At 52.3% G+C, this 26438-nt stretch overlaps 1 protein-coding gene across 10 annotated transcripts; it reads right to left on the bottom strand.

Annotated features, from left to right (window-relative positions):
• Nucleotides 1-363: 363 nt before the first annotated feature.
• On the bottom strand, nucleotides 364-26438 carry ZMYM3 (zinc finger MYM-type containing 3). 10 transcript variants are annotated; one of them, XM_077308731.1, is made up of 25 exons: nucleotides 26416-26438; nucleotides 20492-21331; nucleotides 19998-20041; nucleotides 19489-19561; nucleotides 18251-18542; nucleotides 17854-18031; nucleotides 16480-16692; nucleotides 15751-15901; nucleotides 15201-15316; nucleotides 13860-13946; nucleotides 13379-13529; nucleotides 12732-12904; nucleotides 12059-12224; nucleotides 10538-10596; nucleotides 10131-10290; nucleotides 9220-9335; nucleotides 8957-9131; nucleotides 6718-6864; nucleotides 6189-6292; nucleotides 4691-4859; nucleotides 4422-4573; nucleotides 4077-4194; nucleotides 2251-2505; nucleotides 2047-2164; nucleotides 364-1384 (listed from the first exon to the last, which is right to left on the bottom strand). In XM_077308731.1, exons 2-25 carry the CDS (start codon nucleotides 21312-21314, stop codon nucleotides 1183-1185), a joined length of 4242 nt encoding a protein of 1413 aa, XP_077164846.1. In that variant the 5' UTR covers nucleotides 21315-21331; nucleotides 26416-26438; the 3' UTR covers nucleotides 364-1182. The 10 variants fall into 10 exon arrangements, with proteins under 10 accessions (XP_077164846.1, XP_077164841.1, XP_077164847.1 ...); XM_077308726.1 differs by lacking the exon at nucleotides 26416-26438 and adding an exon at nucleotides 26257-26355; XM_077308732.1 differs by lacking the exon at nucleotides 26416-26438 and adding an exon at nucleotides 25727-25994 and having other exon boundaries at nucleotides 2297-2505.

Raw genomic sequence — 26438 nt, 5'->3', positions numbered from 1 at the left:
CCTCCATGGGTCCCCCAGTTACAAACAGGGAAGCAAAGGGGGGAGAGTTATGGCAGAGACTGAACTCGCCTCTCCTCTGCACATGAGTCTGTCACAGCACTGGAATACAGGGACTATATTCTGGCAAGCAAGTGCTCTGAGTTTCAGGTCTTTCACATCACTGAAGCCTTTCTCTACCTGGAGATGCCAAGGATCAAACCTGGGGCTTTCCACGTGCAAATCAGATGCTCTAGCACTGAGCCCCGGCCCCTCGCCTCGGTCTTGGACGCCAGCTGGTACGCAGGCTCCGATGCAGGGAAGCGGAGCCGACCAGGAGAAGCCGCAGCCTGTCCTCACTGCCAAAAGAGAGGCAAAGACAGCACGCAGGTTTTGTGCCTTTATTTGAAATGAATGGTTTCCAGAGAGACACGGGGCGGGTCCTAGCACCCCGGTATCACTACAATGAGACCCGCAACTGGCTCACTCGTGACAAGGATACAGACAGGGGCTGGGCCAGAACAATATATACAGGCTCGACAGACGGCACCACCACCAGCCATAGCTCAGAGTTCAACGCAACACACACACACACACACAAAGAAGGAAGGAGTAGGGATGCCGGGCAGCCGCTGTCCCATGCGGCGGTGGACAAGCTGTGCCTCGAGGAAGCAGGGCAGATGTCATTTAGGGCCTGCTCCCCCCAGCAGAGTATCCAGTCGGGAGGGGGAGGGCTGCCACCCAGGGCAGAGAAGAAAGCCCCAAGCAAGAGAATGTGCACACAAGGAGCCAATGCCCCTCTCCCCCTACTCAGAGGAAGGCTCCTGCCCACCCAACAAGGCCCCTACACCAGCCAGGATGCCCTCCACGTCCTCCTCGACCCCAAGGAACAATTCATTACTCTGCCCTCTCCCAGCCTGGTGCCCCAGAAGGAGACCCTGGCCAGGGGGGAAGGAGCAGGCAGGCAGGCAGGCAGGCAGGCACTCCTAGGCAGCACGGGAAGAGGGGGAAGGGCGGGAGGCGCTGGCCCCTCGGGGGGGGGGGGGAGCAGGTTGCCACTAGCATGGAGTGGGGCGTGTGAAAGAGTCCTACATGCCTGTAACCCCAGGCAGGGAAGGGGCAGCTAGCCACACCTCCCCATTCCCCACCATCTGGCTGGAGCAGCACTGGGCCCCACAGTCTCCCTCTGGACAGGCTGCCACCCGCTCAGTCCATATCGTCATCCAGGCCGCCGCCCCCACGGCTGTGCTCCTCGTAGATCTCGCGCACGGCCAGGATACGGTTCAGCATGCTCTCGAGCATGTTTTTGTCCATGGGGATGACCGAGTACCACAGCGGTGACTCGGCGATGCACGATCGCTCCGGCTGCAGGTAGAACACGTCGTTGCGGTTTCGAAGGCTCTCGGGGCTGCGGCCGGAAAAAGAGAACAAGCAAGAAGACTCACCCAGGTGGGAAACAGGGACGGGCAGGGGCAGGAGCTTAGCCAAAGCTTCCATTTCTGCACCCCTTATCTTTCTGCACCCCTTAAAGCAGGGGGGGGGGCAAACTGTGGCTCTCCAGGTGTCCACGGACTACAATTCCCATGAGCTCCTGCCAGCATTCAAGGTTCATGGTAACCGTAGTCCATGGACATCCGGAGAGCCACTGGTCACCCCTGTTCTCGAGCCTATGGAGGCAATTACTAGCCAGGGAAAAAGTTCCACACGACTGTGCAGAAGCCAAGAGGAGCAAACTCTGAACATGATCCGGAAACAGCTGGATTCCGCACCCACTGTGCCCCGCAAGTGACCCCTTTTACATTTCATGTCCTTAACTATCAATATCTTTGTGAACGTTTTCCTTTTGGACTCTTCCTGCCTGCAGCCCCTTTGAGGGTGGTCAGCAACACTGGTCATGACACTGCCTCCAGCGCCCCCGCTCCAGCCACTCCCACTGGCAACCATCTTCCTAAGGCAGGGGTAGTCAAAGTGCGGCCCTCCAGATGTCCCAGGAGCCCCTGCCAGCAAATGGGACTACCCGTGTCCTAAGGTCTCAGCCAACCAGGTGGGGTCCCTGCCAGAGCTCCTCACCATTTGGAGAGATAAAACTCGTAGAACTTGACAGGGCAACGCAGCGGGTTCATGCGGTTTTCTCGCTGCTCCAAGACGGGCGCTTCCTCCTCCCGCTTCCGTTTGCCGAGGCCGCCGTCTGCAAGGAGAGAGGCAGCCGGGTCAGGGGCCGCCCCCGCAGCTGATGGGCAGGAAAAGCACACGCGGGCATGAAGCGCTCCCTACCTCGCCCCTTCCGGTGCCGTACAGGAGCATAGTAGCGGATGCTCACCACCTTGGTGGTGCCCCGTGCCGTGGTGCACTTGCGCGACTGTCGGACGACGTTGGTGAAGGAGAGCTGCATGTGCTCCTCGGCTGTCTGCAGCCCAAAGAACTTGGTGTTGAAGAACATGAGGGTATTGAGGAGCACAAACGGGGAGTAGACGCCCAGCTGCTTGCACTCCCAGAGGTGCTCCTCTTCCACACGCGAGAAGACCGTGTCTGCAAACATACAGGCCAAACCACCTCTGTCAGAGCACAGCCAGGCACAGAGGAAGAGAGCTCCAATGACAGCCTGCAGAACTCCCTTAGGAGGGGTGGGAGCAGGCCGTCCCTCTGACACATGGCCCATCCCAACTCCATGGCAACACCCCCTTCAGAGCTAAGCCAGCATCCTTTGCGAGGCCACGGCACACCTTCCTGTTTGGATCCGATGCAGTAAACGTGCCCTTGCTATAAGAAATTCACCTGCTTGGTTGTGGCTGCGTGTGCACATGTGCGTGGCCAGAAACAGGTAAGAAGAAGCCAGTGGGTCATTTTCTCAACAGTCCGAGGAAAGGGGAACCCAAATAAAACAAACCTAAATGTTTTAGAGCCAACTTGGGTGTAGCGGTTAGAAGTGTGGATTTCTAATCTGGCAAGTTGGGTTTGATTCCCCGCTCCCCCACATGGAGCCAGCTGGGTGACCTTGGGCTCGCCACGGCACTGATAAAACTGTTCTGACCGGGCAGTAATATCAGGGTGCTTATCAGCCTCACCTCCCTCCCTGGGTGTCTGTTGTGGGGAGAGGAAAGGGAAGGCGATTGGAAGCCTCTCTGAAACGCCTTCAGGTAGAGAAAAGTGGCATGTAAGAACCAACTCTTCTTCCTCCTCTTATCCTGGTTCTATGGCTCATATAAAAATTGTATTTTCTTTGCTGTATTCAAGTGTGGAAGTTCAATAGCTTGTTCATTGAACTTGGGCCTAGATTTAAAGCACAGCTCATCCTTAGGCCTTATTGGGCACTCTCTGTCCCACCTGTTTAAAAAATGCAGATTATCATGGCTTCATCCTGGAGTGAAAACAGCCTGACATTAACAGTGCGCCGACTTCAAGGGGCTTTAAAGGTAAAGGTATCCCCTGTGCAAGCACCGAGTCATGTCTGACCCTTGGGGTGACGCCCTCTAGTGTTTTCATGGCAGACTCAATACGGGGTGGTTTGCCATTCTCTTCCCCAGTCATTACCTTTTTACCTCCCAGCAAGCTGGGTACTCATTTTACCGACCTTGGAAGGATGGAAGGCTGAGTAAAATTTGAGCCAGCTGCTGGGATCGAACTCCCAACCTCATAGTCAGAGCTTCAGACTGCATGTTGGCTGCCTTAACAGCCAGCGCCACAAGAGGCTCTCAAGGGGCTTTAGAAGGGTGTAAATTGGCTAAGGGTGTGACTGTAGGAACAGAAAGCATGCCGCACAAAATGATTAATCCTAAACAGGATCAGCTGTGTGCGTGGAGGGGAACGTGGACACTCAGAACAGAAGTTGATTTAGAGCAGGGGTAATCAAACTGCGGCCCTCCAGATGTCCATGGACTACAATTCCCATGAGCCCCTGCCGCTGGCAGGGGCTCATGGGAATTGTAGTCCATGGACATCTGGAGGGCCTCACTTTGACTACCCCTGATTTAGAGGCTTCCAGACCAAGCTTGCGCCCAGCTGACTGCCTGCTAACCCTTTCCCAGCATCAGGGAAAGGCCCTCAGAGAATCCCAGCGTGCCCGAAGAGAACGGGCATATATGCCCCATCAAATGACATACTGTTGGGCAGGATTGTGGTGGGCTGCCAGCCGCTGAGCGTCTTGTTGAGCTCCTGAACGAAGGTCAAGTAGTAGAGGTCTGTGAAGATGTTGACCATGCGATTGTTCTCTAGCAGATACTGGTGGCAAGAGTGGGGGAGAAGTACAGAATCAAGCAGGGGGAATGCAAACTTAGCCCCTCCCCCCTACACCTGCAGATTGAGTCATTGCCAGACTCCTGGCACGTGGTACTCCCTGCTACAGAGGAGCCTTTTGCCCACGGGAAGAGCCGCAAAGAAATCTCTTCCTTACTTGATGCTGACGTGCAGGACAAGGGAGAGGACGTGTGAGACCAGGACCTTCTTACCTGCTGTATGCCAAGGCAGAGGTAATAGATGCTGTCAGGCTCGTAGCGTTCGCCGTTGGGCCGGGTGACTTCCTTGACAAACTGAGCCAAGCCATAATTAAGCTCTGCGGCCGTGCAGGCCAGGATGTCCTCTTTGATTCGCATGGGCTTGGCTGTGGAAACAGCAACAGGCAACCGTAGGCTGAGAGGGAGAAGTCAATCTCCCAGCACCCGCCCCCCTCTGTCATTACAATCTCGTGCAACCATTGTCTCCTTCAACCCATACTTACGGCCAAAGCGTAGCTCATCACCTTTGCTCGTTTCCCCTCCAGCGTACTTGGCTTGCACCCAGCTCTTCCAGGCATTCACGCCATAAGAATAGTTGAGTGCCATACAGCTGGGCTGGCTGCTCATGGAGTCCCGCGAGCAGCTCTCAGAGAGAACGAGGCGCTTCTGGCCCTGCAGTGGGGACAGAAGGCAGTCTCAGGCAGGCCACTGATCTATCAAACTCCGTGTCACCTATCCTAGCAGTGGCTCTCCAGGATGTCAAGTCTAGGTATTTCATTTCACCCGCTGCCTGATCCTTAGGGCTGGAGACTGAACCTTGGACCTTGCTGCACGGAAAGCTGGTGCTCTACCATTGAGCCTCGACCCCTTCACATGCACTCCGCATGCATTTCACTGGCAGTCTTCAAACAAAGGTTGGATACACACTTTTCTTGCATGCTTTAGGATGCTTAGGGCTGATCCTGCGTAGAGCAGGGGGTTGGACTAGATGGCCTCTATGGCCCCTTCCAACTCTATGATTCTATGATTTTATGATTCTATTTTTTTTAAATTAAGGTTGTGGCCAGAATCATCATCATCCTTGTCATCATAGGCACCTAGATAGTATGCCGTGGTCGTTCCTCTTAGGCAGGGGTAGTCAAACTGTGGCCCTCCAGATGTCCATGGACTACAATTCCCATGAGCCCCTGCCAGCAACTGCTGGCAGGGGCTCATGGGAATTGTAGTCCATGGACATCTGGAGGGCCGCAGTTTGACTACCCCTGCTCTTAGGTTTACTGTCTGCTGGCTGCTTCATGATTCAGCGGGTGGCTTCAGAGTTCCATCTTTACTAGCGATCTGCACTCAAGCATAATTCTAACACACTCCATGAGGGAAGGTCTGCCAGTGAAAAGTATCTGGAGGCAGCCACATGTCCCAAACGCTAGACTGACAACACTGGGGACATATTGCTCCCGTTTTGTTTAGATTAAGCTGGTTGCTTATGTTGTGTCTCAATGCAAATGGCCAGTTGTAGCCTTTGAAGCTATTAACGTTGGGAGGCCCACAGGAGCTTGAGGATTGCTCCTCCCCCAGCGGCTGGCCCAGGCACCCAGGTCATCAACAGAGGTCCTTGTCTGCACCCCCAGTTCAAATTACACTCAATAGCTACAGGAGAGAAGGGGAAGTTCTATACTGGTACCGCAGCTGCAGAATTCCTCAGCCTTCTTTGTCTTTCTACCATGCACTTGAGGAGAGCATTTACCAGCTACCAAAGAGTATTTATGGTCTGTTCTTAGAGGCAGGCTTTGGGTTTTTAATGCATGTTATTTTGAATGAGGCTGGAAAAGAACACGCTTCTTAAATCTTCTTTGTTTTATTGCAACGAGGTGCCTGTTTAAACTAACCTAGAGGGCCCTTTCTGAATTGAAAGGTGGGATATTATTAAATAACACAGCTTAACAATGCTATTTCCTCAGCAGCTGGGTGACCAGGTTTTTGAATGAGGGGGCCCGAACTCACCTTACGGATGGCACGAGGCAAATCTTGGTCAGCGGAAACGTCCTCTGGGCCCACAAGGCCACAGTCAAAGAGGAAATCCACACTGGGATTAATGTCCAAAGGGTCTGGTGGGGAACAAGGAAAAGGGGTCAGTGATATAACAGGTTACTCAGATGCATGTGGCCCTCAAGGCCTGGGCTTAGAAGCTCCAATATGACATGCAGAGTATAGTGAAGCACTGCCCATTACACGCATCCACCATTCTCTTTCCCTGGTGGGCACTGACTCTGCCCACACCAACCCAAAAGACCTGGAAAGAGAGCAACTGGCCAGCCACTGACCTCTCTCCCTCCCTCTTGTGGGCTCTGCAGGTCACAATTATATGCCCACCTTCTGCAGAAGACTTTAGAGGCAAAGCCAGCTACTCTTCCTGAGGTGGAAGGCTGCTAGCCAGGGCTCATGAATTACCCTCTCTATGCTTCCTCTCTTCGGGAGAGGCTGGTGCTCCACACCCTCAAGCCCAAGAGCCCCAGGCTGCTGTTACTCTTACTTTTGGGGAAGTCAGCTTCCAAATCCTGACCCGGCTCATCTAGCACATTTGCCATCTTGACTGCCATGGCCAACACGTCATCTCTAGCGGGCCCAAACAGGTCACAGTCCTCCAAAAGGCCCTCGGCACTCTGGTTGCTCACCAGGTCTGCAAACAGATAAGTAGGTCAGGCAGCTGCCCCTTAGTAGTGTCTTTGGAAGTGTCCTCAAGGACAAGAGGTCAGAGAGATATACCCCAGGTGAATGGTTTCTGCCCACCAGACCACAGAGCTATAATGAGTGAAAAGTTTACCCTGCAAACATGGAAAAGACAATTTCCAAGGTCCAGCATGAATGTATTAGGAGTAAGGGAGGAAAATCCTTTACTGAAATACTTGCTCCTCTCTACAGGTCATTTGCAGATGGACAGTCAGTAAATGGTTAATGCCGTAACCCAGTCTGAAAACCATGAGTTAACGGATTCAAATGGAATTCTTCATTTGAGAATGTCAGTGGACAGTTAACAGGTAGAAAGCAAAGCAGACTATGAAAGAATCAAGAACTATCCCATTAGAGAAATGGTACATATAGCTCAACCCTATCAAGACTGAACAAAAGCTCCTAGTGAAGGGGGTAGTCTTATCAAGTCTGTGGGAAATAGCTCCTAGAAGATGGGGGCCATCCTTAAGACAGTGAATAAGGAAAATAACTGGAACTTGTGTGAATGTTCCTGACTTCACCAACTTTAATGTCTGTGAGACCTAGAAGCTTATGTAAGCGGAGACTACCATGGAATCTCTGTCCTAAGTTTTAAAGACTGTCTGAATATAGTTACTTGTTTGTAACAAATTATCTGGTATTTATTTGTATACAAATTATCTTGTGTTCAGTTGTATACCTCATTCCTGTTGCCAGTTCACCTCATAAATCCTAAACCTGATTCCTACCTGACCATTTCCCATCAAAGTGAAATAAAAGCTTGATTTACCATCAGCCTCTTGTGCAATTATCAAACAAGAACAAAAGAAGGATTTTAGTCTCTCCCCGCAGTTCCCTAGGGTGAGTAAGCATTTACCAGTATACATTCAAATAACTGGGTAGAACAGTCATAGAAAAGCAAAGGGAAAAGTAGCCAGGCATGGCTACTAACACCGTATCTGTCCCAGGGACATCAAGCCACAGTGATCCTTGCAACAGTCTCCTCTAAGATAGACTTCTGTAACTTGCACTACATGGGCCTACCCTTGTCCCTGACCTGGAAATTAAAGCTGGGGCAAAATGCAGCTGATAGGGTCCTCAACAGAGCACCTTAGAGCAGGGGTAGTCAACATGTGGTCCTCCAGATGTTCATGGACTACAATTCCTATGAGACCCTGCCAGCAAATGCTGGCAGGGGCTCATGGGAATTGTAGTCCATGGACATCTGGAGGACCACATGTTGACTACCCCTGCCATACAGGACCTATATCTAGCCTGCACTGAGGCAGCTGCATTGGCTACCAGTTAAATACCAGGTCAGGCTCAAGGTTTTGGTTTTCACCTTTAAGGCCATCCGCAGTCTGGGCCCTGCGTACTTCAGAGATTACCTAACTCCCTATGTCCCACACAGAGCCTTGCACTCTACAAATGCTAACAGGCTGGATGTTCCTGGCCCACACGATGATCGCCTGGCCTCAATCAGAGCCAGGGCCTTTTTGGTGGAATGAGCTCCCAGGAGAGCGGAGGGCCCTAATAGAGCTGTCAAAGTTCCACGCCTGTAAAATGGAGCTTTTCCGTCAGGCATTTGGTTGAGGCCGGGTGGAACAGAACATTTTGCCCCTCCCCCGAACACCTGCTGGGACAACAATCTGGAGATGGCAACCGGTGGAAGAAGGATTGGTTTGGATTGGTGAGGGTTGGTATGGGGTGGTTTTTTTAAATTGTATTTTATCTCTTTCTGTTTTAACACTTTTGTAAGCTGCTGCAAGCCACCAGATCGGGAGTGATGGCTAAGAAATCTAATAAATAAATATTAAATCAGCCGCATTGAGCAATAGCAGCCTACAGAAAATCACTGCCTGTAATTCTTCAAACCAGATGTCATAGAGTAGAGGTAAACACATGCTAAACACATAGGCTGTCTTGTGTACAAGGTTTTTAACATCTAGGTTAAACAGGGGTAGCACTGCGCAAAACTAGTGTGCATTTTCTCCCTTTTGAATTTTGGGGGTGGGGAAAGCTCAGGCAACCATGGTTATCAGCAAGACTGTCCCAGGACCTACCACAAAGATCTGATGAGGCCTTGTCCAACTCCTCTGCCTCTGCTATCATCTCAGCCATGGCCAAAATGTCAGCTTCCAGGGGGTTGGATGGGATTTTCACCTTCAGTTCCTCTATAGTCTCCACAATCTTCTCCGTGCTCTCCAGTGTGGTAGGCAGGAACATTGGCACAGGCACCTTCAAAAGAAGGAAAACACATCAACAGGGCAGGGGATCAGGAAAAAATGGTCCACACAGAGCAGGAGAAGGTCAGGTTCATGCTTACCGGGACAGGCATGGAGAAAGGCACAGGTATTTTCTGGCAGTACATGTTCATAGGCACAGGCACAAAGATCGGCACGGGGATGGGCAGCACAATGACCTGGGGCTTCCAATCAGCCTCTGTCAGGATCAAATGGCAAACTATTAGCCTTCCCGACAGCTGAGGGGGATTCTTTTCCTTGTGAAGAATTTGGAGGCACCTTGCAGCCATTTAGTCCCTGGTCATTGTAGTGAATTAAATCTTTGCTTGAAAACCCCTGGGGGAGGAACATCTGTCCCCCAGGTCTTCAGTAACAGCTTCACTGCAAAATTGGTTTACAAGCAGGAAGTTCTTCCTAATGTTTAAGGGAAATCTACACCGCTGTGGCTTAAACCTAGTTCATCCCTTGCCACATCCCTTTGTCCTCCTCTATGTGACAGCCCTTTGGCTATCAGAACAGTGCATTCTAGACAAAAAGCATACTTAGCTCCTGCAACCTTTTCTCCTGGACATATTTTCAAAATCCCTGAACAAATCTATGTTGCCCTTTTCCAGTTTGCCTACATCCATCTTAAATGCACTGCCCAGAATTTAACATGGTAGTCCAGGTGAGGCTTAACTGTATTGCATTCATGGCTTTCCCAAGCAAAATGAGATTTTGCTCTTGAGAATTCGTGAGAAGGTGGTCAGACTGAATGTATGATATTAAGTCCTTTCCATCTACTCCAGCCTCTGAACTACCTTATGTCAACCCAATTAACTGTACCGCAAGCAGAGAGCAAAAATAAAGGAGAGCTGGTATGTGCAAATGTAGAGCCAGGGGGCTCAAGAAAGCCAGCCGCTGCTGAAGACTCCTCTGCAGGGCCACATCTCCCCACAGAGCAGAGGTCAAAGCTCCTGGGAAGCCCAGCTGACCTCCCCTTGCCCTTTCTCACCTGTCTGACAGCCCTTGGACTTCATTTCTACCTTGCAGGACACCCCCCGGTTCTGCATGAGAGGCTTGCACATGGCAGCTTTGTTCTTCCGTGGTGTGATCAGCTGTGATGGCAGTGGGGCAGCCGGTGCTGCTGGGGCAGAAGTGTTTTTTGCAGGCACCTGCAAAGGCATGGATCCAGACAGAACAAGCATCAGCAGTCCATGCAGAGCGCGATCCCAGCCTCCTCTTCCAGAAGCTGTGCCCACGTATGGCTGGGCATGGCACTTGCAAACTGCAAATGAAGGCAGGCTCTTTCCATCCTCCTCCCATCAGGCTCAGAGCCTGGATCAAACTGTCAGCTACCTCCCACCATGAAGCAGGTGAGCAGGTAGCTGCACCCTCTGAACCTCCCACCCACCCACTCACCGTGTGGGTCTCTGCTTTTGCTGGGGTGGAAGAGGGCTGTTTTGGCTCAGGGGTCTGACCTAAAGGGAAACATTTCAGAGATAAGGGGTTTTTTCATCGGTTGCGACCTGCCCAAGTCTGGAAGGCAGGAAACCCTACAGAAGAGCTTTCATTTGCTAACAGGACAATGGAGCTGTGGCCATGTCCCTGACCTCTGAAGGGGGAGGGGAGCTGTGTATGTGCCAGCCCATCCCAGAGTTAATGCCTGACCTGGGTGTGGAGAAACCTAGGCAAGGTGTTTAGCAGGGCTCGGGAGCAGATTCACAATCCTGATTTTGCAGTGTGGGGGAACAGGCAAAAGGAGCCCCTCCTGTCTACTGAACCTCTTCTCATCCATCCTCAACATTTCAAGTGGGGAAGCCCATAGCTGCTCACCTTATCCTGGTTGGAAGTGGGGGCCAGAGAGAAAGAGAAGAAAACAAAAAAAAAGATAACAGGGTGGTCTAAGTCAAGACAGACGCAAGAGCTGAAGGCATCGGTGCCTCACCCAGCCACTGCCTGGGGCTCACTCAGCGTGACCCACTTTACACTCTTGAAGCCTCTTCAGTCAGGACTGGGTCTAGCCCTGCTGTCTTTGCACAAGCTCAAAAAAAAAAAAGGTATAAATGGTGGATTCAGTATTCAAAGAACAAAACTTTCCTTAAAAGACAAGGAAGGAAGAAATTCCCGGAAATTGCCTACCTAACTAACTGTAGACAAAGCATTCAACTTTTTCACTATGGCAAAGATCTTGATTTTTATGCACACCAAGTCCTGTCTAGCTGATAAAGAACTGAGGGTGCCACACACACAGTGTGCCAATTGGTGCTGCCCGGGGGAGGGGGAGACATGGACTATTCCCAGCACAGCAAACAAGGCCTCTTCTGAACAGGATGCACCCAAGTGATTCTGGTGCGTTGCTTTCTTGTCCATTTCCCAGCATGGGGCACCGGTACCCACCAGACTCTGTGGCAGCACCTGGGCCATCAGCACGTGCCTCAGGCCCTAGATGCCCTCTCCAGCACAACAGGCCTTGTCTACTGCAAGAGCATCATCCCTCTCCTAGGTGCCTCTGGGTCTCCCATTCCAGAACTGACCTGGCCCAATACTGCTTAGCTTTTTGATTCTGGGGAGAGTAACAGGAGGGTGACAGCTGGCCCTGGCACTCCAGGCCAAGCCTGGCCCTCCACACAGAACTCTCCGCTGGAGAACGGAGCCACCCATAGGAGCCATATCGGAGCCTCCCTGTTAAGAACGGGAGTTACAGGCAGCGCTGGTACCGGCTCCTCCTGGCTGGCTGGCTGGCTGGCCCTGCGTGTCATAGAACCAGAGAGGTTAGCAATGGAGGGAGGGAGGCAGGGAGAGGCGGGGGGCAACCCTGAGCGGTCCCATCCACCCCACCCGCAGGGGCCAGTGCAGAATCAGTCCCTAGCAGCTCTAGCAGGCCCCCTTGCAGTCAAGCTCCCTGCCGCTCCGGACGAGCCAAAGCACTGCGCTACTCACTGTTCAGCAGGCTCTCAGGCCCTTTCTGGGTGTCTAAGTTAGGTTGGTTCTGTTGGTTGTAAAAGCGCAGCAGGCAGTGCTGGTTGCAGAAGTGTTTGATTTGCCCTCGCCAGTGGATGGTTTCCAACAGCTTCCCTTGGCGCTTGCAAGCGTGGCACCGAGCGGCCTGAAAGCCACAAGAAGAGGGACAAACGGTCAGTCAGCCACAAAGTCCACAGCCAGGCACAGGGCACGGCTGGCAGTCAGAGGAGCTTGGGATCTCCCAGGCCCCTTGGATACTGCCTTTCTTTGCAAATCAAGGGAAGAGGAACTACCAAAGGTACAGCTGCTGTTGTTTAAGTCCATCCATCCCAGACTGGAAGAGTGGCCTTCCCCATAACCCTCCAGTCTTCTGCATCCCTCACCCCACCTTATCTGACCTAGCACCACCTCCAGCAAACTGCTACCACTTCTGAGCAAGGTCAAAAGCGGTTGACGAGTCTGACTGTTTTGTGTGCGTGACTTGCAGAATCCAATCTGACTTCCCACAAGACGGGGTTTTAATTTCCAGTCAGCTAAGGCCCCAGTGAAGGAGACCAGAGTCCCTGTGCTCAAGGGCTGTGCCCAAGAGACCCAGCCAGACCAAAGGGGACATTGCAGGAGAGCCCGAGAGCACCCCTCCCCATCTGCCCACCTTGAAGTACCACAGCAGGTATTTGCTTTTGCAGTCTTCACTGCAAAAGTCCCAGGTGCTGCCCTCAAGCTGCTCGGTGACCGCTCGCTGGCACGTCTGGGAGCAGTAGGTGCAGGTGATGCAGCAGAGGCCCAGATTCTTGGTGAAATCCTGTTTATAAAGAAGCACACACCCTGCGGAGAAACAACATGGGTGAAACCTTCCCGGGGGGGCACAGTGGGCCCCCTCGCCATAGCAGGGAACCCAGAGACAAGCAGCTTTGAGGAACAGCAGAGCACAGCAATGCAGAGGCAGCCTGAAAGCAACAATCCTGCACTGGCCCCCAAGGTGGGACTTAAACCGGGAGGGACTCGCCATCGCTCACCTCTCTGGTTCTAAGCAGAGTTTACTCCAAGTGACCTTCGGCCCAAGCCCACACATGCAAGGACCTGCAAGGCACAGCAAGGCCAGCTGGTGCTGGGGGCAGGCTGCAGCCGTGCAAGGTGGCCTCCTTCGGCACTCTCTGGGCAGCCAGGCCCCAGCAGGAGAGCCCCTCTCCCTCCTTTCACCCCCCCCCCCGACTTCCCTCCGCTGCCGGGCCCCTTCCACCTCTTTGCCAAAGGACTCCTGTGTTCAGCCCAGGCCCGGCTTGTGCTCCCCCCAGGTACCTTCGCTGCAAAAGTTCTTCTCCACCCCTGAGAAGCGGATCTTTTCATGCAGCAGCTTCTCCTGCTTGCAGTATTCGCACTGGGACACCACCCCGCGCAGCCGCTTGAAGTCCTCACAGCAGTCTCTACAGCAGAACTGGTAGACCTTGTCCTGCCAGGGCCGGGGGTGGAGGGGAAGGTAGGGAGCACGATCAGCCGGCTGACCACATCAGGAGGGGTCTCCAGCTGCAAAGCTGCAGGGCCCTGCTGGGCCAACTGGTCTCTTACTGTCTGTCTGAGGACCGGTGGCAGACCTGGGCACCCCCACTTCTCCAGAACAGAACCTGCCCATCCCTTCTGCATTCAGAGAGAGCAGGTTAGAGGGGAAGCTACCTCCTGGACTTTCCAATCAACTGCACAGCCCAGGAACTGTTCCCTTCCTTCCTTCCTTCCTCCCTCCCTCCAGGGCAATGCCTTTGCCTCCTGTCTGCAACCCCCTCACCTGCCAGTCCAGGATCTCAGGCTTCCCAGTGAAGAGGTTGTGGCAGGAATGGCAGGTCAAGTGGATCCCACCTTCTGGACTGGTGCGCTGCATTTTGAGGGAAGGGGAAGGGGAGAAAGATTCAGAAGGGGCACAGGATCACCTATGCCCACTGTGCCCAGCTTGGACTGTCCTGCCCAGCCTCCCATCTGCTCTCAGAGTGCCCCAGTTCCCAGACTCACACCACCCAAGTGTTCTTGCCCACTCTCCAAAGCATACACATTTGTTCCCACCAACCAGGCCGAGATCCACCCTGACACTCCCTTCCTGCATCCGCCTCCCGTGCCCACGCCCACTGGCTGCAGACACAAGCCCCCCTATATCCCCTTCCCCCAACACTGAGGGGTGACTGGATCCCATTCCACGAGGAGGGGAAAGGTAATCGGCAGGCACCCCACCCAGGGGACGTCCAGCTACTGCAGCTGCTCCTGGGATGGAACAGGGTTTTTGGCCATGGGCAATGGAAGTAAAAGACCAACAGTCTGCGAGTAGAATAAATTATGCAAATCACACAAATGTTATTTGACTGATTTATTGGACAGCAGACACAAACTCTCTTCGGCATCAGCAGAAGTAGAAACAGTTTATTCGAGACAATGACCCTCACGATAGAGCAGACATCATATATATTCATATATAAATATATAATAAGCTAAGAATTAGCTAAGCGAGCCTCACCTTCCCCAACCCACCTCTGGCCATTGGCTGAACTGCTGGGAGGTCAGAGTATTCACAAACATTGGAAGTTCTGAGGGAGAGGATTTGGTCATAGAACGTGGCTTGGCGCAGGATGAGGGCAGGGAACTTTACGCAGGGACAGGAAGGGCTGATTAAAAAAGGGAGATGTGGCAAGGGGACGAAAGGGCAGCAAAGGGCTAGGAAGATAGAAAAACCTGACACTGAGGACTTAAGGGTTATGTGTTCTTAGTAACAAATAGTGCCAGCAGACAAGAAGAGCTGAATTGTATAGTAGGGCACGGCTCTGTTTTAAGTGCAAGAATGCAGATCAAGAAGAGATGGGATTCATATGGCCCTGGGAGAGCCTGGGCAACTTTGAAGAGTGATGCAGCCCCTCCCTTTCCCCATCTTCTTAAGCCTTAGTTTTTAGCAAACACAACCTTCACCTTCCAAAGCTTTTATCAGCAAACAGTAAGAGCTAGAAGCCTTTTTTTTTCTTTTTAAGATTATGAAAACAGAGGCTTTCAGGAGTCTGATGGGTGCACCAGATCGCAGCCATGCAGAAAACCCACGTTCCTGGGTTTGGTCCCGTCACTGTGACAGTGGCAGAGCCTCCTTATGTACCTGGAATTTGGTCCAGCAGCTCGGGCTGCAGAACTGGTACACCACCTGCTCATTCTTGTTGTAGTAGCAGGGCTCAGACAGGTTCTTCCGGCAGAAGCTGCAAGGCCGAGCGGGTCCTGGGGAAAGGAAAGGCAGGAAGAGGGGCCAGGCTGATGAGGGAGGACACGTGGGACCCCTCCCCCAGGCTTGACATGAGCCTAACATAACAAAGAAAGAGGACTGCTGGGAATTTGTCCTCACCCAAACTGTGGCCAAACAGGGCAAACTGTGGCCAACACCAAGACAGCAGCTCCTAACAACTCAGCCCTCCAGATCTTTGCCCCCTTGTGAACAATCCTGGTAAGCCAGAATCACATAGCCAGAATCCTGGCCCAACTACCAATGAAGGGAGCAAGCCGCTCTAGTAAAAGAGCTCCCAGCCTGACCCTTCTAGCACAGGTGATGGCCCATTGGCCTCCTGCTCTTCTTCCTTGTGTGCAAGACCTTCTTCCCCTGCCACACAAATCTATCACAGGCAACAGAACTATAAGGGGAGACCGCTACCTCTTACCTGTCAGGCCCGATTGCTTGACTTTGTAGGATGTGGTGCAGCAGATGGAACAAAAGAGACCCGTCTTGCCATTTCGGTCCTTGTGGGACAGCATGTCGAAGTTCTTGCAGAGCGTCTTGCACCACATGCATGGATATACCCGGGTGTTCTTCTGCCGAGAGAAAAGAGCAGAGTGGCTGCCAGGCATTTCCAGCCACGTCACCTGGGCCCTCTTTCCACCATCTCTTTTGCTCTGAACCTGCCACATCTTCAGCTCCCACACAGGGCTGAACTATGAGACAAGCCAAGACATTTCTACAACATTTCCTAGGAGGACACTTGTGCATTATTAAAGAAGGAAATGTGTCACAAGGGGGAAGGGAGTTTGCATTCTTTTTGAGCCTTTTCCTCTGGAGTCCAAATGGGAGGAAATAATATAGTGCAGCCACTGTGGTTCTGCACGTCATGAGAACTCTCAGCAGTAAATGACATGATGAGGAGATGGCCAGGGCTCATGGAACACTGTGCAGTTCATCTGGAACAGAGGTAGTCAAACCGCGGCCCTCCAGATGTCCATGGACTACAATTCCCATGAGCCCCTGCCAGCATTCGCTGGCAGGGGCTCATGGGAATTGTAGTCCATAGACATCTGGAGGGCTGCAGTTTGACTACCCCTGATCTGGAAGCTGGCTCAGAGAGCCCTCGACTTTCATCTTGAATGCTGTGCGTCCCTGCCTCTCCCAGTCTCACCTTCTTGTAGCTGTTGAGGCAGGTGGCATTACAGAAGCGCTTCTGCTGTCCCTCGTGGAAGAGGTACTCCAGCGGCAGCCCCTTGTTGTAAAGGTAGAGGCCACAGTTGTCGCAGCAGTTAGTTTTCAGGCCCTTGGTGGCACGAAACTTGGTGAAGCAAGCGTCGCTGCAGATCCGGTGCACCACGTTCCCGTTGCTGACCTCGTGCTGAATCTGCAGACAAGACACAAGTCATTCAAAAACAGAGGGGTCATCAGCAAAGGTCCCCATCATCTGAAGGGTAAGCATACTAGGTACGACAGCTGGAAAACTCTGGTGCTTGAACTCTGGTGCTGGAGAAGACTCTTGCCAGTCCCCTGGACTGCAAGGCGAACAAACCGGTCAGTCCTAGAGGAGATCAGCCCTGACTGCTCTTTAGAAGGCCAGATCCTGAAGATGAAACTCAAATACTTTGGCCACCTCATGAGAAGGAAGAGCCTAATGCTGGGAGCAATTGAAGAAGGGGACGACAGAGAATGAGGGGGCTGGATGGAGTCACTGAAGCAGTCGGTGCAAACTTAAATGGACTCCGGGGAATGGTAGAGGACAGGAAGGCCTGGAGGATCATTGTCCACGGGGTCGCGATAGGGTGGACACGACTTCGTAACTAACAACAACAACAAAGGCTGGGAGGGATGTCCAAGTGAAACAGCAGGATAGGAGGAGGCCAGGTAAGGGTTGTCGCCCAGCACAGGAACTTTTGATAATCAGCATTAACTTCAAATCCCACATTTGGAACCCAGCAGCTATGGCACTAAGCCATTTGAACCTACTGCATTTCAGATCTCTGTGGTCAGTAAAGCTGAGACTCGTGTTCCTTGAACTAGAATCAATTTGAAATTGAACTTAATCCAATTCTTCCCATCTACGTGGCATGTAAAAACTCCCTTAGAACCTACTCTTCTCTCCATTCCCCCGAGGCTCCTTTCTCCCCACTTGCTTGGATGCTTGACAAAGTAGGATGCTGCCTACAGGTGCTCGTGTGCTCAACTCGCCAACAGAATCCCATGTGCTACACAGCATGCTACTCCATGTCTGAAATCGGAAATCTGCCTGACAGAATGTCCTTTTAACGCCAGCAGGCAACTTTGCCCCAAGGAGCCTCCAGCAGGAAGAAATCTTTTCCCCGGTCCTCTTAACCCGAGAACCTTTAACAGGAGATGCCAAGAATAAACCCACAGTCTTCTGCATGCAGCGCATGGACTCTGCCACTGACCGATGCTGCAACAAGATGGTCTCGAGCTACGGGCAGCACCAGACTCAAGCAGACTCTTGTTCCCCTACCAGCCAAGCCTTCCCTTCCCTAACAATGCCTCGGAAACAAGCCACGCTCACCTCTCCTGCTTTGTAGCACACACTGCAGCGGACAGTGTCTGAGGCTTCTGCGGTCTGTGGTGCTGGCCTCTGCTGTTGTGCTTCGTAGAGCGAGAGGCAAACAGAAGTGCAGAACTCGTGGAAAGAGCTGCCCGAGCCAACCTGGGCCACAACAGACTCCTTGGTGTTCCAAATCTCCCTGCAGGCAGAATGGCACCAATCAGACAGAGGGCTAGCCACACCTTGGACCATCCCAGCAAACCAAAGGCAACACAGAGGGCAAAGACAGCAAGAGAAATGGCAAGCAGGGGAGGCAGAGTATTTGCAAGGCCAGGGCCTGCTGCACCCAAAGCAGCAGGCAGGAAACAGGGAGCCCACGTGCAGCAAGTGGGATGGGGAATACAGCAATAGCACCCACTTTTTGCAGAAGGTGCAGCTCTTCTTGCTGAGTGGTCTCTTGGAAAAGGTGGTGAGGCAGGTGCTGGAGCAGAAAAGCTGAGGGAGCCCCTTGCGCTGATATGCTGTCTGGCCCTTCTGCAGTGGCGTCCGGCAGTTGGCACAAGTCATCTTGGTCACTGTTGAGCGGGCAGACCGCTGGGCCATCTGGTTGCGCAGAGACATGCGGGTGGTGCGCCGAGTGCGAAAAGGAACAAAGTCCTCGTCGTTGGGGTCATCCACCATGGCGTCTGAATCCTCGTCCGAGACTGGGACTGCAGGAAGCAGGAGAAATGGGGATCAGAGCGACCCTGGGGCATGGGCAGAAGGCCCAAGATGCAGCCTCTCACTGAAGCTAAGTAGGAGCGGGTCACTTGCCTGCAGTTCCATGACAGGAGAGATGTGGGATATTCATGGAGTGAACAAAGAAGAATTAAATGAAAACAGAATGAAATCTTCCGCTAGGCATTTGGTTGAGGCCGACCAAAACAACCACATCCCAGAAAACCCCTATCCACGTACTGAATCCCACACTGGTCTTCCAATGGAGCCACTGCTGTGTAGTTAGCAAGTTAACTAGAGGTTATAAACACCGTTATTACCAGTTAAAATCACTGTTACTAGCGTTGACTGGGATTTATGAATTATCTTGTACTTCTTGCGATATGTACTTGTTATATGTAAACTGCCCTGAGCCGAAAGGGAGGGTGGTATAGAAATATATATAGGAAATAAACAAACAAAATGGCGGGAAAGAGAGGAGGTCAGAACACCTGTCACCCTGAAGACTGAAAAAGACTTCAAGAATCACCACGACCAACTCCCACCTAAATAGTCTTTTCTTTACCTGTCTTGGATAGATGCTTTACAAAAATCCTCCAGTGAAGAAGCTCCCACCTTCCCCCGCATATCAACATTCCTCGTATGCCGATAAAACCATATCATACTTGTGTTCCACTTCACTTTAGAAGTTTGGAAACATATACACAGTTCTCTCCCCATCACTGAGCCTCACACCAGCCCTGTGAAGTAGACTAGATGGAGAGATTGTGAGCGAATCAAGATCATCTGAGGGGACTGGGATCTGAACCCATAGCTCTCCACTCTACCTGCAAAAACATGCTAACTTTAGGCTACGGCTCTTCCGGTAAACCAGTCTGCAGACTCCGTGAGCTGTCTGTACTTCTTGCTTATAAGACTGCTGGCTGAGGGGCAACTTACTGCTCTCAGAGGAGTTTACTGTTTCAGGTCGGGATGCCTCTGACCTCCTGGCTCGCTCACTCCTCTTCTGCTCCTGGAAAAGACCAATGAATCCTCAGACTAGTCAAAGGCACCTGGCCTAGAGAAACCCTAAAACCACAAGTATTTACAGAGCACCAAGGCATACTCAGCACTGTACAAAAAAAGAAGGTAGAGCCAGCCCACGAGTTCATGATTTAAAGCAGGGGTAGTCAAACTGCAGCCATCCAGATGTCCATGGACTACAATTCCCATGAGCCCCTGACAGCAAACGTCCATGGATATCTGGAGGGCTGCAGTTTGACTACCCTTGATCTAAAGCATGGGGAGGGAAGGAAAAAGAGGAGAAGCAGTGCAGATGATTTATGATGAAAAAGTATGGCAGACAGAATGCCTGGCTTTTCTAAGAGAACAGCACATAGGCAAGGAATTGAGGGAAGAGTAAAGAGTCTTAGCAGAGGGACTAGCAATCACCTGTGCCTCTTCCTTACCTTTTCAACCGGCTGCTCACTTCCCTTTGCAACAGCATCTTCCCCTGCAAGAGAAGCACAAAAGAGACCCAAAAGCCATTTGTGAGGCTCTAGAAGAACTAAGCAGCCAGGGCTGTGGCTCAGAACAATCATGACATCAAGGGATAAACTGGGGGGGGGCTGCTGAAGATAATGGCACAGAAATACTTGGGGGAAGTGGAAACTTCTTTATAACTGCACTCACGAAAGCCTTGCGGTGTCTCCCACTACGGCAGGAGGAGCAGCAGTGGGAGAAAAGGGCTTGTGAGGGAAAGGAGAGTGGCTGGATTCTTAACAAGCTACTTGGCCAGCAAAGGCTTGTCAGGACTGTGGACAAGGGAGCTGCAAAGAGTCTTTTCCAAAAGAAAAACAAGTGGCATCCTCCACTTTCACCTTCCCCCAGTTTGCCACCACAGGAGAAGTGAAAAAGAAGAAGAGGGGCCATGCTCTAGACAGCCCCTGCTGTTCATACCCACCTGGAAGGGATGGAGACTGTGCTGCCTCTTCTGTTTGGGGCTTGGTAGGGTCTTTCTGGCCAGGACTGCTTTCCATTTCTGTTTCAGCTGGGCTCTCTCCCACCAGCTCAGGAGCCAGCTCAGGCGTACTATTGAGGGCTGACTCCTTCTCCTCTGTGGATGCCTCATCTTTCCACAATGGGGAGCTTTTCCTTGGGGCTTTTAACCGGGCTTTCTTAGCCAGCCGTTGGTTTCCTGGTGAGCCGACGGGTGAGGCTGTTCGTTCTTCTGAAGGCAGGGTGTTGCTCACCTCCACAACGTCAGGGGATTCCATGGCATGGTTCTCGGGGCGGGAAACTGCACCCTCCAGACCCTCTTCTTTTAGATCTTCAGGCTCAGTTTTACACACGACTTCTTCTTTCCAAGTTTCTGGCACCAGGGCTTCCGTCCCTGGTACAGAAGGGTCCCCAGTCTCATCTTCTGGATCTACAGAGTTGTCCAGGTCCTCTGACTTAACCTCGTTGCTCAAGCTATCTATGATGCCAGGCTTCTCTAAGATAGCCAAAGGATCAGATTTATCAAGTCCCAGGCTATTGGGCTTACTTAGGTCTGCCAAGCCATCTGCTTTCACTAAGCCCAGGCCCAAGTCACTGTCTGAGGTTTCTTGTTTGGGCCCTTCCCACTCCATCTCTTGGGACTGAAGGGCAGAGGCTTGTGAGACAGAGGCTGTCTGGGAAGCTAGCAGATCCTCTCCAAACTCCATGTCTGCAGGGAGGTCACCTATTAGTGGCTTATCAGGCAGAGAAAGTGGCCCCAAGGAGCCAGGAAATTCATTGGGATCCATTCAGAAAGAGCCAGTAACTAAGAAACAGAAACAGGACATAACATTGGCATGTATAACTCATTCAAGGACTATATCACTCCTCTGAGAAAACATGAACCCAGAGGAAATCACCTGCTAGAATCAGGGAGTCAACCTGAATCCAAATTAAATCCACAGATGGAGGTCATTCATAAAATCTATCACTTTGACCTGCAACTGGAATAGAACTCCTAATCAAAGGAAGACAGGAAAGAGTTGGATATCATTTTTACAACCTGAAACCAGTTCCAAGGAAGTAGCTTCAGAGGTCAAGATGTTCCTCTGAGAGTACTGGGAGCCCTTCCCCCTGTATCTCCATCCCATATTGAACCAGGTTTAAAAAAAAAATTACATGGTTTAATTTTTAAAAAAATCCAACCACAAAGATACCAAGGCAGAGGCATACTGAGAAAGAAGAATGTGCCCTTTTTCATCCTGAAAATGCTGTGAAAGTTCATCTGATCTAGCTATGGCATAATTATTCTTATAAAGGCAATGGACAGGGTGAAATGATGGATACATAAGGCCCTTTGAAGAAGCTTCCATTATTAGGTTCCACCACTATCCATACAGCCAACACAAAAGAGCATGTTAGTGAACCCTTCTCCACCCAGCGACCAATGCTCTCAAAATGGGCCATTTCCTTTCAAAGTCCAAAGCAGACCAAGCCAAAGTATCTCTCAGAAGTGATGCAACCCACCCTTCCACACTTTGATGGCCAGGAACACAATGCGTGGCCTGTTAAAAGATCGTTTTAACAAGGGGTAGTCAAACTGCGGCCCTCCAGATGTCCATGGACTACAATTCCCAGAAGCCCCTGCCAGCGAATGCTGGCAGGAGCTTCTGGGAATTGTAGTCCATGGACATCTGGAGGGCCGCAGTTTGACTACCCCAGGAAACTTTTAACAATCATTCGGACTGCTTGCAAGGGCTGCTGTTAGCCCTGAGCCATTGGAAGTTGGCAAAACCCCAAATGTGTATATCTGAAATATGCAAGACAGCAGTGATTTTATAACATATTCCTGAGCGAATGCTGGCAGGGGCTTCTGGGAATTGTAGTCCATGGACATCTGGAGGGCCGCAGTTTGACTACCCCAGGAAACTTTTAACAATCATTCGGACTGCTTGCAAGGGCTGCTGTTAGCCCTGAGCCATTGGAAGTTGGCAAAACCGCAAATGTGTATATCTGAAATATGCAAGACAGCAGTGATTTTATAACATATTCCTGAGACTTTGGCAATTAACAAGCGGCCCCTGAATTAGCATGGGGCACTAAAGGCCCAAGCGGTTCTTGAGACAAGAGAGCCTGTTCAGCAAACTACTTTTGCATCCAATAGGAAAGATTACAGCTTTCCATTTCACCTTAGTCTAATCTGAATAATGTTGAAGGGAAAGTGAGGAAGGCTAAAAGGACCACAAGTTCAGATCTTGTGTTGACCGAGATGTAGGGGACACTTGTCCCATCTTGTGCAGAACATGGACAACTATCATGATATTAATAGTTTGACTAACATTTCATTGGGCTACCTGCTTTCTGGTCAACCTTTGTCTTAATGAACCTTTGCAAGTGAATAATTCTGTTTGCACTTCCTTGGAACACAAATATAGCACTTTCTTGGGACAAGTGGGATATGAAGATCTGGGCAGTACTGCCAACTCCAAACCTCTAACAGCACACCTGACTCTGGGCAATAACCCAGGGCTCTTCCCAGTCCTAGGGACCACTCTTCCAAAGGCCACAGAACCTTCACTTCTACTGGATTATGAAATGCAGAATTAAGGACATGCCAACTTGGGGGAGGGGAGGAGTTATGCTACCTAAATGACTTGGGGAACTAAGTTAAGCTACTTAAACAAAAGAAAGTGGGTGGAGTTGGGCCCAAGGGAATCTCTCATTTTGGGGTCTTTGAATGTGTAAAGAGGCCCCTTGTAGAAGCAGCACAGAATGCAGGGCAAAATGCTAGAAACCAGCAGTTAAAGGGATATACAAATATATTGCAATTATCAGATTTTCATCTGATGCTTACAGTATAAAAATCTTTTGGGAAAAGATTCTACAGTTCTGGGAAACATGCTTCAATGTATGTTAAGTGCACCATGTCAAAGCCCCCCTCCCTTTACTGCAGGAACAGATTACCTGCTGCATCTGCAAAACACTTCCTCCCCCTCCTGTGGCAGACAACAGGAAACTCCTGTCTCTCCCTGCCTCCCTAATGACCATGTCTTCCCTCCTCCTCCTCATCTGGCAACACATTCTAGAGAAGCTCTCTTGGCTTCTTCATTCTAGAGAAGCCCTCTTGTCCTTGTTTGGTCCTGCACAACTCCAGTACAGCAGACCCACTAACACCGGTACAATCCAATGGTGGCTTACTCGGTCTATTCATTTTAATGAGATTACACTGGAGTACGTTTACACAGGATTGCACAGCAGTAGTCCATAATTAATATTACATGGAGGGAGAACATTTTCCAGTGTAAAGAGGTAGATTCCTTGACATTTTCTCGGTATCCCAATTTTATATATACATCTTGAGGACAACCAATGGCAACCTGTTGAACAAAGCAAAGGGCAGCACTACCAAACTGCACCTGAAATGCAATGCCGCTATAACTGGGAATGGAGGAAATTTAGAAAATAGATGACATCAGGGTATCCATTTATAAAACAACGATCAGATCCATAGAGCCCTCCATGGACTGACATGGGAGCAGGTGGAATTGATACCAAACTTTATCCGTGGGGCTAAAATTCAGGATTGCCTTAAATATTTCTCGGTCTCCTAGCACAGGCCATTTCCCCCTCCTATTGGCAAGCCCCTGGATGCCCTCCTTACAGAACTCTAAAACTAGTTTGTCTACTGTAGGTCACTCTCTCCAAGTAGTGACTTGACGCTGAGAAACCTTCTCTTCAGGATTATTCCCTGGTGCAATCCAGATCACACTGCAGGAGCCCCATGCTCTCCTCTTGAATGTATTGCCCAAGCCTTTCTGAAAGTATATGCATCCTTCCTTGAGATACTCTGGATTTAAGGCTATCACTGCAAACTTCACTTCTTGCCACAGACAATGACAGCCCAGACTGTCCTCTCTCATTAGTTCCTGTTTCTTGAGTGAGTGGCTGCAGAATCCATCCCCAGCACGTTCCTGGCCCAAATCTATCCCGTTGCAAACCGTTCCCCCTCCCGCCTTCCAAACATTTAGCCTCTTTGCTTTCGGCAAACCCCATCACATCATTGCAGACATCTCTCTCATCTGCTCTCCTTCCTGTGTAAGCCCGGAGAAGGCCCGGCTCCCCAGGGATCCATCTCCCACCCACCCAGGCAACCCCGCCTTCACAGCAAGTATCTGCAGGATTACTCCTCCCTGCTCATGCTCCCGCCCTGCCAAGCCAACAGGCGAGTCTCGGACTGGCTCAGCTCGGGAGCTCCGCCCCCGCCACAGCAAGTACCTGCAGGATCTCGCTGCATCGGCGCCAGCGAGCCTTGACCCAGACCAAGAGCACCTCCCAACTCCCGGCAAGCGCCTGCCGGACCAGCCCTGGACCAGCCCACTAGGACCCCAGCCCTGGACCGTCGCCCAGCTCCGCCCTCTTCGCACCAAGTGCCTGCAGGATCCTTCCCTCCGACGGTGCAGTCCAATCCCCCCAACAGGCCCCGCCCACCAGCCCCACCTCCGCAACCAGGCTCCACCCCCTACTTCTCGGTCTGGGGCTGCCTTCCCCGCCCCTCCCCCGCCCAACCCACGATGCCCCCCCCGAGCCCGCAGCCCCGCCCGGCCCTCACCTGCCTCGCCGCCCCTCCCCCTCCGCGCGAGGCGCCACCGCTGAACGCCTCCCCGCCCCCCCCCCCCCACGCGCCCCTCCTTTCCAGGTCCCCGCCACCCACCCGGCTCAGCGCGGCGCCCACCCGGGGTTTGGCTCGGGTCGCGACTCGGCGGCGGCCCCTTTAAATGGAGGCGCCGCTCAGAGCTCTCAGCCCGCCGCAGCCCGAGCAAGGGGGGAGGTCAGGGAAGGTGTCCATTGGCTGCAGCCGAGCAAGGGCAGCACGGCGATTGGCTACAAGAGGCTGGGACCAGCTCTGCCATTGGCTATGCAGGCGCCTGGGCTCGCGAGACTCGCCTCGGCGCCTCTGCTACCTGCAAAACCCGGTATGGAGTCTAGGGGTGAGGGATCGGAAAGGAGAGGTGCAAAACGCGGACCGCGGATCAAGGATCCGGAGCACCACCGGGTGGGTGGGGGAGGGGAAGTGGGGCCAGGGGGCATGAGTGGGGGGGGCACCCACTCCCCTCCCCCTAGGTCTTCTCTTCAATCCGGGGGAGAATTCCAGGGCGGAAAGGCGCTCGTGTCCCCTAGTCCCCCCGAAAACGTGCGCCCTCCCGGGACCGCCGTCCCTCACCTGTCTACCCACCGATGTGGGGCGCGCCGGAGGGTCTGTCTCCGCAGCCGAAGCGACGGAAGGAGAGAACGAGCGAGCAAGCGCGCGGCCGGGTGGGGCGGACACGGGGCACGGGCACCGCCCCCGGACGGCGCGGGATAGAGGGGCCGCCCCAAGACCCCCGGCAGGGAGGAAAGGAGAAGCCCCCTCGCAGCGCCCCCGCCTAGGAAGGCGCCGCGGCACCTCCCTCTGCAGGGAGGGGGGCTGCCCCATCGTGGATCGCTTCCAAACCCCCCTCCTCCCTCCAGCCCCACATCTTACCTCCCCTCCCTATAGACGCCAGAATGATTCATTCTTAGCTCCAACCCCCCACCCCGTCAGCGAGTCGAATCTGCATCATACAGTAGAATCTGCACTCGCATTCACACGTACACGCGTCGCAGCACCCTCGCCCCCAATCCCTACTGGCTTTTCCTAGACCGGGCCAAGCACACGCGGGTGAGCTTCGCTCTTCCTACGCAGAGAGTCCCTCCCGCCAGTTCCTGTCTGACCCTTTGCAATAGCCTCTTCGCCCGAAGATCCTCCGGGAGCCACCGGTCGCCATCACCCACCACGCCAGGAATTGCACCCAAGCCTCTTCCCCCTACACGTGACTCTTGAATCGCCCCCCCCCCCCCCGTTCACCAGGGTAGGAAGCGGAGAAGAGAGACCTGGGAAGATCGATCTGTTGTGC

The sequence above is a fragment of the Paroedura picta genome, chromosome 13 (assembly GCF_049243985.1).
Source record: "Paroedura picta isolate Pp20150507F chromosome 13, Ppicta_v3.0, whole genome shotgun sequence".
Classification (NCBI taxonomy): domain Eukaryota; kingdom Metazoa; phylum Chordata; class Lepidosauria; order Squamata; family Gekkonidae; genus Paroedura; species Paroedura picta.
This window is presented reverse-complemented; position numbering and strand designations above follow the sequence as displayed.